Source organism: Diadema setosum, chromosome 10 (genome assembly GCF_964275005.1).
Source record: "Diadema setosum chromosome 10, eeDiaSeto1, whole genome shotgun sequence".
NCBI classification, from domain to species: domain Eukaryota; kingdom Metazoa; phylum Echinodermata; class Echinoidea; order Diadematoida; family Diadematidae; genus Diadema; species Diadema setosum.
The window spans coordinates 2,111,669-2,133,585 of NC_092694.1; the positions used below are offsets into that span (position 1 = coordinate 2,111,669).

Below are 21,917 nucleotides of genomic sequence, written 5' to 3' on the forward strand. Positions count from 1 at the left end.
CCCATTATGCCATGAAACTGATTTACACTGCTGTAAGATATAGAACCAATTCCTACTAGCACGATGACACACCACTTGCTGCTTCATGTAGCACAAAAGTTTCATCCTGGTTACAGTCATAGTCAATTGCAACTCAGACATTTACACACTGGGCCCAAGGTGTACAGGCCATCTTTTCATGCTATGACAAACTTAAAAAAACAAACAAAAAACAAACAACAACAAAATGTAAAAATAAAATCTCATTAAACTACTTCTTCCAATCAGATATGACTGGAATTTCTTTGATACAGACCTTTTTGTTATGATAAGCCTACCTTGTTCATCTAGAAAATATGCCAGAGGTAACTGGTAGCTCCCGATACCAGCAACAAGTATTTACATTCCTCTCATCTTCTTCCTCCTCTTGCTCTCCCCCATCTTGGCTTCTACCAGCTATTTGTCATCATAGCAACTGTTGCTAGGGACTCACTTTCACCATCAACAGTCAGTGAAATGGAGACCGCTTAGGAATTCATACACATGATTAAAAAGGTCACCTCATAACACTTTCACAAGTCTTCTGCACACTGACTTTTCAAGAAGGGCCCCATGCTTGCCAGTGCTAGTGAATGTCTGACATACATGCTCACTTGGTACATTGTTACACAGACACTACAACCAGAACAAGAGGTAAAATCTTACTACTCATTGGTTCAAACCCTCATGGCAGAAGCAGGTACTGTATATTACCACATCAGCTCAATGACCAAAGTGATGCTATTTTTTTTTAAAACAAAACATTGTACCCTAACAGATTAATTGGCAGAGTTTGAATTCAACTTTGGTGGAAGGTTCGTGTTCCATAACTGTGATTTTTCAAAGATAATTCAACATATTAAAAATATGATAAACATGCAGGGACCTGTATCATTATTCATTGGTATCTCCTCTCCTTTTTCTTCTTCCAGTTCCTTTCTCTTTGCATCCTCTTTTCTTGCTATTCTCCTCGTCTGCTTTCTTCATTTCTTTCTGGTAGACCGTATACTGTATTCACAAAGACTAGTTCAAGACGTATGGCATTGTAATTCGGTAAATCATTTGAACTAACCGTTTTAAAAATGCGTTGCGATTCGTAAGAATTTCGGGGGAAACACCCCTCCCGGCTCGACCCCGTACGACTAAGCAGGTGCAGCGTTCACTTGTTTACTTTGCCCACACTCGTACTCCCGCTTGCATTCGCGCGCGCCGATTGTGGAGTAGCCTTCTTGCACGTACATCCGTAGCGTGCATGCCGAAAGCGTAGTAAACTGGACGACCTGCGGTTCTCGCCCAGCGAGCTGCGAGAGCTGCTAGTGCGTGTCGGTAACGCGCGCTGCATGATCCCTCGCCCCGCTTGACACGCATTCTCTGTATTATGATGTGGTTCGTGCTGTGGAGAGGCGGCGCGACGACGAGGGACGGACAGCGAGATTGCGAGCAATGTGAAAGATAGCTAGCTAGTGTTGTATGCACGGTGTTGTGTGAAAGCTCTGTCCTGATATCCTGTGTGTGCAGTAACTAAAATGTGGTAGCGATCCCTCTTGGATATTTTACTGGATTTATATCGGAAATTATCCCCTTTGAGCTGCGATATCTTTTATTCTGATATAAGGGAGTATACTTCGTAAGTATATCTGATAGTTTAATGAGATATAATTGTCTTTTCCAGGAACTTAGTCGTAATTCTCACGGTCTTTGCCAAACGGTTCACTCACTCAACGGCTCGAATATTGCCTGTCAACTCGTGTGTCAAGGGGTTTGTCTGTGCCACAGCCGAGTGCACAAGGACAAATCACACTCTAGCTAGCTCCTTGCGGCACATAAGCTTCGTCTAGTCGGACACAAAAGCATGAATGGGATTTGTACGAAGCGGTAAATTTCAAAATAGAATGGAAACCATGCATTCTGATGGGTCTGCGTCTATGGGCTCGTCGTATTTTGTGTGTTTTTTTTTTGATAGCTACAATATGCCAGTATCGCCAAGGATCGCAAAGCGAGCATGGAGCAGAATTTCTCCTCTTAAACTTATCGCCGTCAGAATTCACGCTTACTAGATCTACTAGTATTTGATCGTGAGTGAGTGTCCGGCAGCAGCGGGCGGGCAGGCCTGTCTGATTGCTGTTCGTTGACGTTGATACGTTTTGTATCCACCATGTCCATGCCATAGCCATAGGCTACTAGGCTTTGGCATACACTTCACAGGCCTAACGTTAGGTTTATTAAATTCTCTTCCAATTCAGATGTAATTCGATGTGTTGTTTATTGACCAAAAGATTGGTCTCTTTAACACCCTTCAAATTGGTTGTAGCCGTAGCGTATAAAAAGTGATGTTGCTTGTCTCAGTGGGAATCTCCACAGCTCTCTCTTCCCGCTGGTGTCACTGAAACTGAAAGACAAAGGAATGCTTCACATACAATTTACAAGTTGTATTGTTGGCTATTAAGGAGAAGGGCATTATTAAAGTTGAAAACACAATGATTAGTGGCAACTTAACGCCCTTCTCATTCTCAGCAGAAGATGTGAAGTCGGTAAATTTTATATTCTAACGTTAGGCCTAAAAAGTTTTAGAGTCCTGGCATCATCACCTCATCATTCATAATTTTGTTTTTTCATGTGACCATCACCAGTGTCGGAAAACATGATTTTTTGATAACAAAACTTGATATTTTTTCAGATTTAAATGAGACAGACACTGATTGTTTTTAATGTTCAAAGTAACATTTATTGTCATGTGCAATGAAGGGGTGAGGCACCCATATTGATGCCTATTTACAGTACACTCATTTACACTCAACAGAAAATTCAGTTTAATTTCTTTTGAATATCCTGCCACTTGATACATTCTGTGATCTCATAGCTTTAAATGCTAATCAGCCACTTCCAACACAAAAACAAAAACAGAAGTTTAGGGAGATCAGCTTAAGTGAATACAACATCCATTAGATCTATTCTGGCAAAAATTGCATTCTAGCCCCCTAGCCCCCATGTTGTGATGTAGCTTGACGCTCCACTGACAATACCAGAACAATACAAAATGTGAAGCCTATTTTCTCGCTGGGTTGAAATTAAACAGTCTCTACAAAAATAGTTTTAGATTAATTAGATTGACATGTTATTTACAGAGCATAAACTTGCCTATTAGATTACTTTCTTTTCAATTAAGCAACAAAGGTAATAGAAATCAGGTTTTGAAAAGTGTAGGGTAGGGAATATGTTTTAATGACGCAACGACTTTTATTTCGATAAAATCGTGTGCCTAATGGCCCATTTGACTGAAATGTTTTCTACTTGATGGATGTTTAATGCTCCGTTTGCTGAGGAATGAGATATTTGTTTGTTTTTGCTTTCCTTCCCAGTGACTCTGTCAAACCCTCTATACAGGGTGGCATTGTAGATACAGCTGATAAAAACTTTTTAGAAAACCTGAAAAAAAAAACACCCAACACTCAAATACTGTCGATAAGAATTCTGAGAAACAAATAATCAGTCTTGCAGGAAGACATTTAAAGCTTTCAAATTGGAATTTTTCAGTTCTTTATAATTTGTGCTGTTGTACAATGGAACCTCTTTTTAAGGAGGTTGGATACAATTTACATGTAGAATGAGATACATTGTACAGTTGTACAATGTAACAGGGAAATTTTGCAGGACCCATTCCAAGGTATTCTTTAGTTTTTATCCATTATGTGATAAGATACAACATAGACCATAATAGCAAGGAAATTTCAGTGGTTATTTTATCAAAGCAATTCAGTATAATGAGGTTCCTTTGTTTTAGGACAGCTGAATTACTTGACATATCCTTTACCACATGTAGCTCGATCATGACATATTCTGTAAAAACATTAAACTGAAAGCATGGACACCTTGATAATATTTCACTTGACTACCGGTAACTACATGTAGCATATTATCAATTGTACTGTACTACAATGTACGTAGCAATTTGTATCTGAGACATTATTATGTTTGTGCATATATACTTGTATACTGTGTTGATTATTCTGTACGTTACAAAATGTGTACATGTCAACAGTATGTTTTTATCAAAACTATCAGCACTTCAACTTTCGTTGTATACAAAACAATTTTTTTTTTTTTTTTATTAAAGGGCTTCAGGTACAGTGTACAATGTGTAGGTTTCCATTCAAGAGTTTTATCACATTGTCTTTTACTGAGCACTGTATTGCTGGCACTGCATTAAAGGCAGGTTTTTTTTATTTTTTATTTTTTTTTATTTTTTACAACTTTGAACATCATAACCTGAGAGGCTTGCATAGATCTTTCAGCTGCATTTACTCTAAATACACAGTTCTACTGCTTTTATTATATAGAAAATGTTTTGCTAATGTTGGGCAGCAGGGTCAGCTACAGTTGTATGAAGTGAAGATGATTAAATTGTTAACTTTCTCCTCAGTTTATGGAGCACAAGTGCAGCCATGGCACAAAAAACTGTAAGTGACAAACCAAGTGTAGCGTGCATTTGTGGAATGCCTGTTTGTCTCGGACATTTTCACACTTACCAAGAATGCTTTCATTCCACTCTGCATGAATATTATGGCTGAAAAATGTCAAAACATGAAAGAGACTAGGATAAATTAATCGTTTTGTGGCTTATGAAAGAACTGTTTCAAACTCTTGAATTGATCAAAGATTGTTTTGATGCTCTGTAATGATTCAGAATTTACTGAACTTTTCACAGCTTTTGTGATAATTCAGAAATAAACCTGTGCATAGTGGTACAAAATGTGTTATTAAGTAAAGTTTGCATCCACTGTAGTTCAAATGAAAGTCAGGTTTTTAAGCATTCCATTAACTATATTTTAACACAAACACGTGTTGTACCTGTCAGTGTCGATAAGTTGTCATCTGTTTTTTTCTACTGCATGACTGACGATGCTGTGACTTTTGAAGGATGTTGGGTGTGTAGTGAAACTTTTCCTGCCAGCCATACTGGAACTTTATGTCGGGTCAAAGCTGAGCTGACTGGCATTCGCCCTCCTTCCGTTCAACACCTTTTGTAAAGTGAATTGACCTATAATTTCCCTGCAGCCTCATATTTTGGCAGTGCACAAAAGGTGTGTTGGTACAACATCTGTTTGTACTATTAATTCAGAATAGTGCATTACCAGCAATGGAAAATTATAGAAGGTTTTATAGTGTATTTTGAGTTGCCTTCCCCTTTTTTTCTCACTTTTTGATTGCACTTGGACTTTCCTTCAGGGGATTTAAGATCTTTTTAGAATAGGATTGTGTTAAGTGCAATTTTACTCATATCCTTGTACTACATTTTGTTGTTGTTGCTGTGATGGAGTTCTCATTAGATGCATATTATCTCGATAAGAGGCAGCACACTCCTCTGACTCTGACACTATTATACATGTAACACAATATTCTATTTCCTTGGATCAAACCTCCATTGGGTTGGGTGGTTTTCTGCCCCTTTTGGACTTGAGTGAATGCTTTATCTTTATTCCAGAAGCATAGCCAACCCCACATTCTGTGCACACCCAAAGTCATAAGTTTTTGTTTTAGTTTACTTTGGTTTCATTTGTTTTGTTTTATTATGTTTTTCTCATAGGTTGGGACATGAACAAATTTGCTGTGAACTACGTACTTATAGATTTCAGTAGTGTCATTTTCCCTGCCCACTCCCTACATCAAATGTTATGTCATGCATATTATACAAGTAATTACTTCCCTACTCATACTGTGCCACTTATTTTACATTGTGTGCCCATATCCCTGCACTGTAACTATATTATGTGCACCAGGTTTGAGATAAATTTTTAATGACACTTTTGAGTGTTAACCTAAGCACTGCAGTGTATTCTAGGTCTTGTGGACTGCTTGGCCCATCAAAATCAATGTTTAAATTTCATGATATTTCTATTTCGTGGGCTGGGTGCGTCCCAAACGTGGAGTATGCTTTATGAGGTGGAACACTGTGTCGGTATTGTTTGTGCACTGCTCGTCCATCATAGGGTTTATGTTCTAGAAAAAAAGGAGCGGCTTTCAGCACAATACAAGCCAGACTTGGAAGCAGCTGCAAACACTGTTAGTGAGAATTGGGCAACTATGCATAAAGTTGAACATTGTACTTTGAATTCATGTCTTTGTAGACCGAGTAAGGTCAAAATGCAAATAATATGGGAGACATTATGGTGCAAAAAAAAAAAGTCACAAAAGCAACAGCATTGAAAGAGATTTCCTAATATCAAGGGAAAGAAGCAAACAACCAGGACATATCATGGTCACTTTACTTTTAAAAAACATATTAATATTACAGTGAAAACAAAACAAAGAAAGAACATGTAAAACTTTTGAGGTTATATAGCTGTAAAATGATTATTAACGAATGGATGTGTAAAAACCCAAACATGCAACCACACTACATTTTGTTTGTGTGTGTGGGGGGGGGGGGTGATGTCACTGAGAAGATGTCTGTCTGTGTGTAGATATGATGTATTAAAGCTGTTCTGGAAAGGTCTATTTGTTCTCGGCTAATAAACTATAGTAATTTCAGTTGCAGGTTGCCCAACAGGGCAACCTATGGGTTTACAGGGCATGCAACAGAAGGTGACCATGTGACAGGATTTTGTAGTACATCGTAGATGTCGCTATGGTTATTTTGGTATTACCAGTAGACATTTACAAGCTGCACAACAGAGTAGATTGCAGGTGTGTTCACAGGGGTGGACTGTGGATTACATGTAGTACATTATTCATGCAGTCTGTGAAGCACAGAATGGAAGCCACTTAACCGGCATTATTGGGGGGGGGGGGGGAGGGGGAGGAGGAAGGGGAGGGGGATAGAGTGTCTCATGGCAAATCTCAGGATGCAGGTGAAAAGTACTTGTAGAGAATGAGCAAAGCAGGTGTAGAATGGACGCTGTATATTGTACCACAGTTCATTCTGGTGTTGTGCAATTTACAAGTGAGAAGATAACTGAAGTTGAAGATTCATACTGTTGAAAATGAAAAGAGGTTGATGCCCTGTGGCAAGCTTGCTGATGTGTACACATTTGTATACAGGGAGCGATGTAATTTTGTGCTGGAGCATACAGGGGACTCTTAAAACAATAGAGCCTACAAATTATTTCATTTCCTGCCAAGTGTGTTCATTTATGTTGATGACATGTTTGGAATGCATGATGCTCCCCTTGACACAGATGTAAAATGAGTCCCTGCCATTGTTAGGTAATAATGACAGGGTCCATTGGAGGAGCAATCATTACCCTTTACAAGAAAATAAAATGATGATGACCATAAGAATGATAAAACAATGTGAATTATGATAAAGGAATTTATGATATTTTGTAATCAATACATTACAGTATGTGTAAGTATGCTGTGTATTGATCAGTATGGTACCCAAACTTTGGATCGTAAATAGGCACATCCTATATCAAGATGAAGAGATTATTATTGTGCTACTGTTTACATGGATATCCTGTATCTGTGTGCACGTTATGTCAAGTGTGAAAGCGCATTATTGTCAGTAGTTTACCACTCCAGTGCACTGTTTGTGTAGGACATCATTACACTCACTACAGTACAGAGTTTTCTGTCGCTCTCAATGCCTACAATCAGGATCATGTCTCATCTTATCACTACTATGTAAAGTACATTATCTCAGTGTGTGTTAGCATGCGCAGGAACAAACCTTCACCTCAACCTCAATATATACAATGGTTATTTATACAAATAGAACATACAATTGTACTTTCACATAGGTCTGTAAACATGTGGATTGAGTGTGTTCCACATGTGCTCTAATTGTATCAGGCTTATTACAGCAGCCATCAACCAGCATCAATAATGCTATCACCTGGCTGGTGCTGGCAGGGGGTTTGAAGTCCAGTCCTGTGTGCATCAAGAAACTATGTGAAAAGAAAAGTAAACCAGCTCTGCCCTTTAGCCCAGTAATCAGTCTGGCCATATCATGTGTCCATCAAATTAGCAAATGCCAGGACTGTTTGTAGGGTCAGCCAGGTCACAGCTGGGTAGGTTGGCCTTGCATTTGAAGTACCTGGTAGGAGGCTGTGGCTTTCTCATGAAGTGTGTTGTGATTCAGTCAGCATGGAGCTGTCAGAGTCCCATTCTAGTGGTTTCTCCTCTCTACCTTCTCTTCAAAAATTGTCATGAAAACTATTTCACATTAGGCATCAAATGGGTAATGTACATAATGTAGTGTTAATCCCTTTAATAGCCTAAAACTAATACTTCAGGAACAGAAATTATGCATCATTTGTAGAACATTTGCTTGTTTGTTTGTTTGTTTGTTTTTTTGGTCTTGTTTGAAATTGCTATTATCGATACATGAAATACACTTAATGTGGGAAGCAAATATGCCTAGTGCACTCTACTAGCCTACACAATGATATCAGAGATATCAATTTGGAATATTCCCATTGCACTGATAACCATTGTGCCACTTTAGCTGTGCTCAAATTGTCATGACCTTCAGAAATGGGGGGGGGGGGGGGAATGTGTGAAAGAAAAACAAATGAATGAAATACCCAGGTGCCTGAAGGGACGCTAACCATTGGTATTATAGCTGCATGGTGTAGTCTACCGTCGAATATTGAGTTTTCAGTGATATTATTCATTACTGTCTCTTCCAATATCACTGCAGTAGGGCAGGCAGCCAGTCCAGACTGGGAGTGTAGCACTAAATAAACTAGATGGAAAAATGGACAATGCATGGCTACGATGCCATTCTTATTAAAGGGTGTAGTGCCTATACTACAGAAAAGTGTGGCAATGATGAAATGTTTTCTGTGACAACAAAGACAACACACCCTTGTGCAGTAAGTGGTCTTCTCCATTTTCCAATTCTTCATTCTGCAATGAGATCATCGCTCCACTGTTTTGCAACAAAACATACCCTGTTTGCTTGGAGAGATAATTTGTATTTGTCTTTCGAAAAGTGTCATACTGGAAATCAAGAATATTGAATCATGAGGTTGTTACAAAAGATAGTACATACCATTTGAGAGACTTTGTTCTCCTTTGTTTGATCCTTCTGTTACAAACATTAATATTTGTGTTGCATGTCAGGTTGAAGTGTATACTATCATATGCTACTGTTTCAAGGTAGTTCAAATATAATTATATGCAATATATGCTGAATATTTGCAAAGAGGATTAAAATTCTTTTTTTTTTATTGTATAAAAAACATATCAACCCTTTCTTTTTGACAAGAACATAGCATTATGGTATGGTTATGCCTTTTGGTTTTCTTCAGAGTGACTTACTCTTTATATGGATTGATACATTATGTACAGAGTAATCTGGACATTGGTAAATTTGCAAGCTGTGTATAATGGAGATTGTTCACTTACCAAGTCAAAGATTGTGGGTCTTAAGAAATAGAAGAAGTCATGATTAGAATGATTATGCATAAAATTACAATGTTGTTTCCAACTCTGTAAGATTGTGATACATAGGCATACATAAAGCTAATTAAAGACTGTATTAGGTTATTTCAAGCACTCATGAATATACATCCGGATAGTATGGCTAGAATAGGCCATCAGTTGGTCCCAACCCAGATTATTCATTTGCATTTAAATATTTGCTTTTCATTAAGAGTAGCTTGCTCTATCAATCAGAGCAGAGAGTGTAGTCCATCTGTCCCCTTCTGCTTTGTTAGCAAACCAGAAGACAGGGAATAGGAGAAAAGGTTTTCTTTTGTGTGATCAGCTTGCTTTTGATGTGGTATTTTCTGATTGGATGAAGACTGGAGCAAAGGCAAACAATCATGAGAAATACATGTACAGTATATTGAGCCATACTCACCTTGTTTTTGTGGTAATGTTTACCTCTCATTCTTTTGTTATTATGATGACCCAATTTATGTGTACCAGTTTAAAGTTTACATTATATCATAATGTAGTGGACTTTACTGCAAATTATGAATGAGCTATTTGCATGAAAATATTTTGATCAATTAACTTTTGTTTCCAACTGAACTATGAAAGATAGACTGTGGGTTGTTTTGTGCATGCTTGAGAGTTGTTTTGATGGAGAATAAATCTGAAAAAAAAAATCCAAACAAACGATCAAACGCAGATCATGATCACAATGAGGTTTATGTACAAAAGTACAATCACTATTTCATTTTTTTTGGTGATACTTGTATGAATATTGATGGTTACATTGCCAGTCTAGCAGATAATGTTGGCACTGACATTCTGTGATGATGATTTTTCTGTAGCAATGCACATTTTCCATTGAATACTATAAAGTGATTTTTCCTGAATCAGATGTATTATCCTGTAGAATTCACTCTGCAAAATAGTCTTCAATGTATTTAAATAATGTATGCAAAGTATGCAGTCTTGCAGAGTAGTAATGGTAGTATAAATACATGTACCATGTATGTAAGTATTTGTATACTGAGCATGCAGTCCAAAATCTGGATCGAACAATGTTTGTAATCTGATAAAAGCTTCAACGCTCAAGTTGGCAGGACAAGAATCCATCTCCCCTGCCAGTTGTAAAATGCATTCTAGCTATCCAAGTGGAAGTTACCTGTTCTGTGCTATAAATACGTACTGGTTAAACCATGCGAGTACACACAGAGTGAGTCTTCTCCCTCTGCGATCAATAGTCGCATCATCTCAGCGGTGACACATTTATAGCACGCTGCTCCACACATCATACCAAGATATAGGATGATGGCTTCGATAGTTGAATGAGGGCTTGCATCCCGAAGAATACTAAGATGATACACAGGGCTCGGGATGAATACACATATGGATCTATAATGAATGCATGGGGATTCCACTGCAACTGGCAAGCGAGGGACATACAATTTTCACTCGTTGCATGAGGAGTTTCTTGTCGTTTTTTTCTTTTAGTTCACCACACTTTGATTTCCATTTTAGTTGCTGTTTCGTTCAGCCATTTTGCTGTATGGGTAGTGTGTGTGTTGGTTGTTAAATCAAACACGATCTGTTTACATTGATGACTGTTTACCGATTCAGTATGCAGTGCATGAATATGCAGAAAAAGTGTCATTTTGCCAGAGGGGTGTTATGAATACAAATCTTGATCATAATGCTCTAAAACCAGTTTCAGAAATGCCAGAAAATTGGCATAAAACTGCATTCATTTTATTTTCTTTGGCAGTTCAAGATTTGTATGATACTGTATGTGTAACAGTTTTTTATGCAAATGTTTAATAAACATTGTGTTGGGTATAAAAAAAAAAAAAAATTAAGTGATATCTTCTCATCATATATTTCGCCTTTCTCCATTTCCCCTTTTGTCACACAGGTGATCTAAATTACCATGAGTGAAACGGGTGACGGAGGGGGCTATAACGAACCCGACCCAGGAGAAACCGAGGTAAGTGAATTGTAGATAAATGTTATTATGTATAAAACACACAATTCAGTGCATATTCAACTGGCACTAGAGATCTATACACCCAAACATATTAAAATGTGCAGTGTGTGAGGTCTACTGTATGTTTTAGAAGAAGATCACAGAACATATGACTCTTGGGCCTATCACTGAATTTGGCACAAGATCGGAGAAAAATCCTTTTGTATTCAAAAGCAGTAGACATTAATTTATGTAAAACACATTTGCACGGCCTATGTACACTGTAGTGTTAATTTAATAGTATTTTCTTAGGAAAATACAAGGACAAAAAGCTAATTCATTATTTCTTTAATATTTAAAAAAATCCTTGGTTATAGAGCAAAATGATCACACCAATCTGACTGTAGTGTTTTACAGACAAACCGTGTTACATGTAAATGATGTCAATTTGTATAAATAAACAACATACATTGTATTTACCTTTGTCCCTTGAATATGGTAGAATGTAGAATTTGGGTTGTGTGCAATAAGGTTTACTTTACAAACAAGACTGAGTATAACTGAACTTCTTGATGGTGGTAATGGGTAGGCTATGGAAACATGAATAATTACAGACAATGCACTGAATACCACAAGAGTAACAACACAGATGTTTATGTGTGGGACTAGCATGTTAAATATCAGTTTACATGCGTCCTAAAGTCTGCAGGACTTAGTTTAAATTAAGCCTATCGTTTTTTATAATTGTTTATTCACAAAATTTTGCGATATAAAAGTAAAGTGACATTTACTCTTAAAAACTTAATTCTGATGTTTACCCAAGCCTACAATTTGTATACTTCCAGTGAAGTTGTCTGCTATGAGGAGCATTCTGGCAATTTCGTCTAGAGGATGTCTAAGAATAGTTATCCTTGATAACTATTCTACATGATGACAGTTTAGTTTTGTTTGGTCTCATCAGTATTTTTTCCTCTCCCTGTCTAGAGGAGAAGTGACTCTGTACCTGACGCAATGCCTAGTAACCGCCAAGCCCCGCCCCACTCACAGTCTTCGCCCCCTCCCAGTTCTCCACGTAAAGCTCACACACAAAGGGGCAGACTTCAGACGGTCACAGTCATCTTATTGGATGAAACGGAATACCAATGTGACATTGAGGTGAGTTTTGTGTCCTGCTGAGGGCGGCAGGAAAATTCAATTACACACATGGTGGACTGAGCAAGAGGTGAAACTCTTCATGGCTCAAATTGAATGTGACCACTCACTAGATGCATTCCTAGCAGTCCTGACAGCAGTGATTGACCCGTATAGTGACTTCATCGAGATGCTCAGGCTGTCTCTTGCCCCGGTGATCACAGATATATCGTAGTGTGGTTAGAAACTTGGAATGTTGCAGGTCATAAAGAGTCACAGCAAAAATTCCCTGTTAGGGGAAAATAGTGAAATCAAGGTATTGTGAAAGATGCTGGAGTGAAACAAACGAGTATTCAAAGAATGATGATAGTGTGGGTATTAATAAATCAACAAACATGACAGCCTGAGAGTTCTCAGAATAAAAGATGGGTAAAATGATAGTGATGTACATGATGTGGAAATCCCAGTAATATGGGGGAATACAGGTATACAATATATGTACATGTGGGACAGCATGTTATCAGCTCCTCATGAAGATTTTTATATATTAAGTATTTGTAATTCAAATTGTTTGATATCTGCAAGTGTTTTGTGTTTTTTAAAGTTATTTCATGTTTCAAGTGGTAAAAGTTTGTTTCCAATTTATACGAAGATACACCACATTTTGTGAAGGGTCATCCTTCTTTCAGTTTGAGCAGTTAAAAGTTTCAGAGTTCAAAGAGGGCTTTGTTTGACTGAATAATGGGCTGCTGCTTATTACAATCACGTACAGGAACTCCCAGTATAAATGATACATGTATTTGTATTACCAGTACAATTCTCACACTTTTCCAGACAGCAGGTTTTTGGACTCTCAGACAGCAGGTCACTTTTATGACCAGAATTGTGCTCTCATTGAACGATTACCAGATCATAGTTTAGCCATGTCTAGCTGTGTTTAATATCTGTACATGCCTTAATCATACAATGATACAATGTACAATAGTGAAAGTAGTAATCGATGTAAGACTTTTGGACAGCTTCTGATGAAGGGTAATTAGTGAAGAAAATTCCTTGTGATGAAGTATTTCTTAAACTTCATTGTGTTGCATGAACTATGAAAAGGTAACAATGTAGATGCAGAATAAAATGAACAACAACAACAAAACATATTATTTGTTCGCAAGTTCATGATACAGCTGTGGGTCTTTCCATGGGGTTGGGGCATGAAATGTAACATATTGGTCAAAATTTCATCATTACTTTATTCAGATTAAATGAAGTTCTTTGAAACTATTAGTCATTCTAACAATTAATTCAAAAGAAATTTTAGACAACAAAGGTCATTTTAGAATTTTATGGCAAAATGTTCAAAATCATGAATACCTATGTGATGCGGACACCAAATTTGAGCTCTTGTGGGATTTTTGCGTGAGAATTTCAATTAAAAGGGTTTAGATCATTGCACCATTTCAGCGAAACAAGTTCATGAATGTAGTATCCTCATTAGATGTATTTTTCCCAAGTGACATCATTATTTTTCACAAAATATTGAAGTTTGCCTGTTATGGTAGTAGAACTAGCACTCTTTTTGTTCATTTGGGGTTAAACATGAGTGAGAATAAAAAAATGTCATAAATTTACTCCACAAACATTTTGCATGGACCAGAATGAACAAAATGTAATTATGCAAGTTTTTGAGAAAGATGAATTTTGTTCCATTAGTCCTTTTTGTAGTAGTGGATATGAGATGATGGTTACCTATGTGATGCGGACACGGTGTCCACATCACATAGGTACAATTAGATATTCTTGAAGAAATTCACAGTTAACAAAGTCCTTCTGTTCCAGTAGCAATTGATTCTTGAAGGCTTGGAATTGAAGTCACAAAGTGCAAAGAATCATGAATAGAACTGCAATGCAAGGCTGTCAGGATGATGGGGTCACCAAAGACACAATGGTGTCTACATCACATAGGTACTATTTTGAGCTAAAATGAGGTCAAAGGAGGCATAAATATGCCTATCTTGATCATAAAATGCATTATGCATAAAGCAACTGCTGAAAACAATCAGTTGTGAAACACTCATTTACAATATCTGAAGTAACCATGCCATGGCTGACATGCGAATGTACCTATGTGATGCGGACACCAAATTTTCGTGTCCGCATCACATAGGTACATATTTCTGGATAAAAAGAGGTTTGTGTATATTTTCTTGTGCTGAAACAACATTTTTTGACTGTTTTACTGAAAAACATTAGGAATGGGCTAGAAATCAGTTATCAGTTTTCTATAGTTTGTCCAAAGTTATCGATGATGAACATGAACAAGATTTACCTATGTGATGCAAAAATCTAGGACACGGTGTCTGCATCACATAGGTATTCAAACTCTGAGAAAATATATTTTTCTGCACAGAATTTTGTATTAAATTGATCCATCCTACCATGAAATAATGTTAAAAGACATTTGTTTTGAATTTAATGGTGAAATTTGGAAACCAGCGAGCAATGATATATGACTACAATACCTATGTGATGCGGACACCAAACCCTTAAAGTTGCCCTAGTCACAAATAAAGCGTTCTTCAAATGTTCCGTAACTATGGTTTAATAATGCATCCAACTCCACAATACTTGAGGGGTATGAAGTTAGTCAGTTTTGAAGACTTCAGTGTAAAAAAGTGACTTGTGACATTTCCTTGTACCTATGTGATGCGGACACCAAAGCCCCATTTGGCTGCTACTTCTTGCAATTATGAAAGCATTAAGCTTCTATTCATTTCCATCTTTGGCACATATGTTTATGGCCCAGGGTTGATTTCATGGATAACTTTTGCAGCTCTGAACAATGCAATATTTTTGATGGAATAGCCTGCATACCTATGTGATGCTACATGCAAAGGATTGATGTGAATCATCACATAAGTACAGCAATCTTCACATGTAATTTTTCAATATTAGCTTTCTGATAGCCAAATCAATTTTCTATAGTGAGTGAGACAACTCATGGTAGTGTACTTGCAATGATCTAACATGATCTATTGTAAGGCTTTTATGTGTATTAGTGTTTTGAACCCAAAATACATTTGTGTTACACTTGGTATCCCCAAAATAGGGTAGGACACCAAACATTAAATGAACACAACAACAAAAACAAAAACAGAAGATTCAATTTCTGTATCACATTTTGTAACATATATACACACATACCATAATTACAAAAAACATTGAACTTTGGATTATATGTGTTTAGAGAAATTGCATTTGTATGTGCAGGTGATGAGATTTTGCCTATGTGCCCCAACCCTATGGAAAGACCCCTGTATCTCATCCATTGTTATTTCAGTAATAAATTACCTTTAGGAAGTAATTGATTTGACAAGTTGAACTACACTGTAATTGTAGCAGTTTATAGCCTACTACCGTAAATTAAAACTCAGCCATCAGCATACATTGTTGTTGAGGAGACCAGTGTCATTGTGTCACTTGAATAGGATGAATATTAATTTCAGGAAATTAGTCAGAACTTTAGCTGAGCCATCTTACGCCCTATCATATGAAACAGAAACAATCTAGACAATAGACATTCACATTCTCTTGTTACGTACAGATCTGATTACTTACTCTGAATAGAATAAAGTGGATTAGAGGCTTTCAGAAATCACATGTAATTAATTAGAGATGCCTTATATGAGAAGTCAATGGTTAAACCAGATTCTATGAATTAGGGCATACAAGATACACTGTAGGATGTCTGAGTAGTCAAGTAGACTTGAGATCAGAAAGAATGTGCCAATTGTATCATTGGGATGTAGAAATCTAATTACTATTGCAGGAATGCTTGGACTGGGAAAACCGTTTTTGCTGGATATAAAATGCTGTGTAGTTTCTAATTTGCCAGTGTGCTTTTGTTCTATTTTGACTACTTTTTCATTGTAGTGATAGTTAATGCCCATGCAAGTCTGTCATTTTTTTTTTGTTTTTCATTATTAGTTGATTTGGACATCTTGTTACACTTGTACATCATTTGAATTCACATAAAGTTTAACTGATTGTCACATGAGTAGTTACTGTATGTTGAGTCACCTTTTACATTTAAGGTTATAATCTTTCAAATGTAAAATGTGATAGTGAGATGATACATGTTCGTTCCTCTGGTTGTAGTGAAGGTCTAACGAGGTGTTTCACTTGTTCTATTCCAGATAACTGTGTATGATAATGGTTCCCCGTCATTTCATACATAAAGATTCACACTCTCAATTGCTTTGAACATTGTTTCTTGTTGAAAAACTCTTTACAGGCTTTAAGTAACGATAGCGTCATTTTTTTTTTTCCCCTTCATCGTTAGTGTAAACATGTCCACGGGCATAAGTGCATTTTGTGGAGGTGAGGCTGTGGAGTTTATTCAGATGCTGAGCAAATTTTCTGAGTGGGTTGTTGCATGAATGATTGGACTCTGATGTGGAACCAGACCAGTGTTATGTTAATGAATTGGTAGTATGAGGTGTGATAGTTCTATTGTGCGTTTCAGACGGTATACTTCATGGCTCATTGAACATAATATTGATCTTGATAGAATGATGAGAAATCAGAATATGTGCTACGTTTCTCCATTGTCTCCCCTGGTACCCATTTGTTCATGGCAAAGTATCACATGGTTTGATTCTTTGCAGTACAATAGTGTGTTCACCATGAGAACCATGTTGCCAGTTCAAAAAGGACATGAGAAGCAAAATTTAATTGCTTTGGGCTGAGGTTTGCTAGTCCTCACCAGATTCTGTTGTATTGATAATTTGATTTTTATGTTCTTTTTAAAGAATAGGTTTTTACATGTGTCAGCAGACATAAATCTGTGTAGAATGTGGCTATCAAAAGAACATACTTTGTAGTAGACAAAGGTACATCGTACGGAAATGTAAAAAAAATCCTCATAATGATTTGATTTAATGTAATAAAAAAAAGGTAACATTACAATCAGCTGTTTTCCCCTAATTGAAAGGTGCTAATGATTTGTTGACAGATACTTATCTGCAATCATTTTAGTTGTGCTTGCGAGAAAACATTTTATAAAAGCAAAAACGGCAGCCAAAATGATTTTCTTCAAATGTGCTGAGTGCTTGATTCCATGATAAAATGTGCTGTTGATTCATCCTGTAGTGTTGTTGTCTCACATCTGACTGTAGGAGATAACATGCACACATTTCATAATCTTTGTTTTTAAAATGATATGATATAGAACGTTTAAATCACAAAATTTTATTGAAGAAATCACCTAGTTCTACTGACCATTCTGATTGGTAGACCAACTTTGGGACTGGATTTGTGACTTTGTTTCATTGCGTCTTTCATCAGTTGTAAATGAAAATCTTTCCCACTTATGTTTGAGATCTCCTTTTATAGCACATTGCTTGTTTGTACTAAGGTTCAAATGCAGAGTGCTGTTGTGAATGCCTCCAGTGCTTTTATTCCCTTTTTATTACATCTATTAAAACCAGGAAAGCCAACAAGCCAACTTTGCTATTCCAAGACTGACCATCCCTCCCCCCACTTTTTTTGGTTGCTCAGTTAACTATTCCATTATCCCTCCCCTTTTTCTTTCTTCCTTGTCAGAACATTACATCCTTTTCAGGACATTACATCCATATGATCATGTTTATTGAGACCGAATATGTCGTGTATGGGGCAGAGGTCACATCTTTTATATCATTCCTATTATTAAAATGTATGTGAAGTGGGAATATCCAGGCACCGAGAGCACATTAAAAGTTAGGTGCAGTTTACTAGCTATAGAGAAATGTTATATTCACATTGTAACCTGAAAAGACACTTCAAATGGAATATAAATTGTTGAGACATAATCCTAGACTTTGCTTTTGTGACTTCAGACAGAGACATGTGGGGGTCGCTTCAATAAAAGCCAAGTTTGTTTGTGGGAGGATTACGAATGCAATGTTTACTGTCTCCTCGTACAGTGCTGCCAATGTTTATTCTCTGTACATTATGATCTGTGTATTCAAGGAGGGTGCAACATATGCGTACATGTACAAATGTGTATTCTTGCAATTTCAAGCTTTTTATTTCATTGTCTGACATGCCTCCGCATTGAAGGGTGCTAGAGGCACGACGTTGTTGGTTTGTCAGTCTGTCTGTGTGTCCATCCCATATCTCGTAATTTTGGTGTAGGAAAAGGTGCTCAAGATCATGACAGTTGGACATAGGTCAAGGTCAGATGTTACTGCACTTTATCTTTAATTCAGCTAGGAATGTCCATTAGTAATATTACATGTTTAAAAATTTATAGAAATGAATAAGCAATCATTTGCCTGAAATGATGATTGAAAGATCAAATGTCAAGGTGAAAGGTCTACACTACTAAGCTAAAATGTCATTCTCTGGCCCTAAATACCATCATTGCTGGTAGGTGATAATCCAGTGTAATTTGTGCAATGTAGCTAGAGATTGGAAAGAACACCTGTGCAGACAGAACTACAGGTCAATCATTGACCCAAGGTCAAGATCATTGAGCTTCATCAAACCCATCAAAATATAAATGAAGGGCCTTGTATCATGTACATGTACAGCAGATGAAGTGATCAAATGAAGGAAGCAGATGCATCCCATTCAATTGTACAGCAGTTGAATTGCTCTGTTTTACAGAAAAGTATCATTGATGATCTACAACATTGTAGCATGTGATACATATTGTGAAACAGGAGCAGTCAGTGACATCACATTGACCCAGGTGTAGAATGGGAAGGGTTTAAAAAATTCTATAAAGGAGGCATACCATACCACTCATATATGGGACTTTCGTAGTGTTTGTGGCTGGATCAAAGTTGAACCACTTACACACATTAATCAAAACTAAAGTCTAAATTAACTAGAACCGGAATTTGTCAACACTGACAAATTAGGTGATCCGATCTCTTCGAAAATCAATGATTTGAGTCCTGATCCAAATATTCATGACCATACAGGTTTCATCTGTGTTGACGGGACATTGGCCGTGTGATGTTTGGATTCTCATTTAGAAAAGGGAGTGAGACCTGCCATCTTTGGTACCGAATTCCGTATACACTAACGGAAATACAGAATGAAGTATATTTGACCTTTGACCTCACTTTGCACACCCAAGATGGCGTCTAAGCAAAAAGTAATTATTTTATGAAATGATTCTTGTAACATGGTCTTTGCGTGTGCAAAATATGGGAAAGATAGGACATGTATTCACCAAGATACAGGATGAAACATTTATGACCTTTGACCCTAATTTACATACCCAAGATGGTGTCCGATCAAGTAGTTGTTATTTTATGAAATAATGTACGTGACATGTACTAAACATGTGCAAAATATGGGATTGATAGCCATTGTTGTTGTTCATCTATTGCACAGAAAGTAGTAGAAAGAAAGAAAAATAAAGAAAAAATTATGTTATTTTATAGAAATTTGAAGGAGAAGCATAAAAAAATCAGAAAAAGATAAAGTAAGGAAAGGGAGATTAAGATTAACTAAAGAAAAAGAAGAAAAAAGTGTTTAAAAAAATAAAAAAAAGTATTGGCAGGAGTGAGCCTTGAACCAGGGACCTTAGGTTTACGAGTCGGATGCGCTACGCAATGACCTATTTCATTCTCCATAGGCCCTGTGTATTAAGCAAAATGACGCTGCATCGAAGCCTCGTGCCATTTTCAACCAAGTTTTTTTGACGTGATGCCGACGTCGTATGAAAAAATGGAGGGCACACTTACGATAGCCCAAAGTCTCAGCTACAACATATTAAAATCTGGGAGAAATTCACCGAAGCATAAGTGAGCTAGTGCTCGAAAAAGAGAGTCATGTCAATTTTCACTGACAGAAAAACTGCCCTCCCATAGAGATAACACGTAATCTGGTCAAATTTGACAATATTACTTTTAATCCATTTTTACGAGGTGATGCCGTCATCCAATCAAAATGTTGTTATTATATTAATGAACGATCATTTAATAAGCTACAACATACTGAAATCTGGGTGTAATTTGGCAAAGGATAGGTGAGATACGCTCGAGTGAACTTGTAATTTGATGACGTCATTTTGAAAATTTACTCTTTTTATTTTATTAAGAAATTTGATATCTTTTAATCATTTTTCCAGCATCACCAACCCATGAAATGACATGTACAACTCATCATCTTTCAGAATATGTAAAGAAAATTGGGGGTCACCGTCCATCCTGACGAGAAAAATCGGATTTAAAATTGGCAGTTTTTTGGCATTGTTGCACTGTATATCGCCATTGACGCGCGCGCGGAATTTCAACTTTGACGGGCCCGTATGACGTCATATTGAGTGGGATTGACTTGAAACTTGGTAGAAATATTCCTTGACATTTCAGGCATCCGATAAACGTAAAAAAACGGGAAATTTCAGTTGCATATGAGCTGTGCATGCGTAAATGTGCGCGCGCGTACGCGTCCGTCCGATTTTTTCAATTTTTCAAAAAATGCTCCAAATGGTCTGAAACGTGTGCAAAAAAAATTTGAGCTCGATTTGAGCATACAAATATTTCAACGCGCGCGTACGGGCGCGTTTTAAGAGAAAATATGAATTTTGAGAATATGAGTAGAATGCGCATATCTTGAAATATATGTGACGTAAATTTCATTGAAAAATTCCATTCGATTAATGAGATATGATTGAGAATGTGTTTTCATATAATGACGTCATAGTGACGTCACGGTTGACTGATCACTTTGATTTTAGTTCGATTGCCGTCTTTGGGAGACGATACATATATGGTATAAGTTTGAAATTGATAGGAAGAGGACTTTCTGAGCTAATCGATGCACAACTTTTGGGGAGAAATAAAAAGAAGAAGAAAGAATCCGTACAGAAACAGAAGGTGATCCGAGAGGATGCTCGGATCACCTAATTATATACATCATCATTAGTGTCCAACCCAACCATCTTGAAAATCGCCTACTATACAATGTTCCAGGGCATTAGCTTGCTAGTATACAATGTAGGAACAGGTACAATGTAGTCTTGATTGTGCTCATTAATAGGTTTGTATGGGGATTGTGTAAATGATTGCTGTAGTAAAAAAGTAATTCATATACACTGTAGCTATTACACATTGTGTATTGGCTTTATATGACAGCACTTCATAGACATCAAGGTTCACAAAAGGATCTATTATAGACTACAGCTAATGCCTATAGGATCTAGGGAGTGGTTGATTACTAGGAAACAGGTGAATCTGCAAAATGTGAATATGATATGTGAAAATAAAGAGAGAAGGGACAATGCATTTTTGTAAATATCACAGAGTACAGGGTCAGTCATGGGTCTGTAGTCTGGTAGGCACCTCGGTATGCAGACACAGTCATTTTATACTACAGATCCTGCTATACCAGTCCAGATGGTGACATCATTGAAGACTGTCATGAGATATGATTGGTA

The 21,917-nt window shown here is 37.0% G+C and overlaps 1 protein-coding gene across 1 annotated transcript in view; it reads left to right on the forward strand.

Moving 5' to 3' along the window:
- Nucleotides 1–1,534: 1,534 nt before the first annotated feature.
- The window catches only part of LOC140234506 (band 4.1-like protein 3), a 106,166-nt gene continuing 85,783 nt past the window's right edge, over nucleotides 1,535–21,917 (forward strand). Inside the window, exons 1-3 of the mRNA XM_072314547.1 lie at nucleotides 1,535–1,645; nucleotides 11,309–11,380; nucleotides 12,344–12,514. Of these exons, the coding sequence (XP_072170648.1) occupies nucleotides 11,324–11,380; nucleotides 12,344–12,514 (228 nt within the window). The 5' untranslated portion in view covers nucleotides 1,535–1,645; nucleotides 11,309–11,323. The remainder of the gene's footprint in view (nucleotides 1,646–11,308; nucleotides 11,381–12,343; nucleotides 12,515–21,917) is intronic.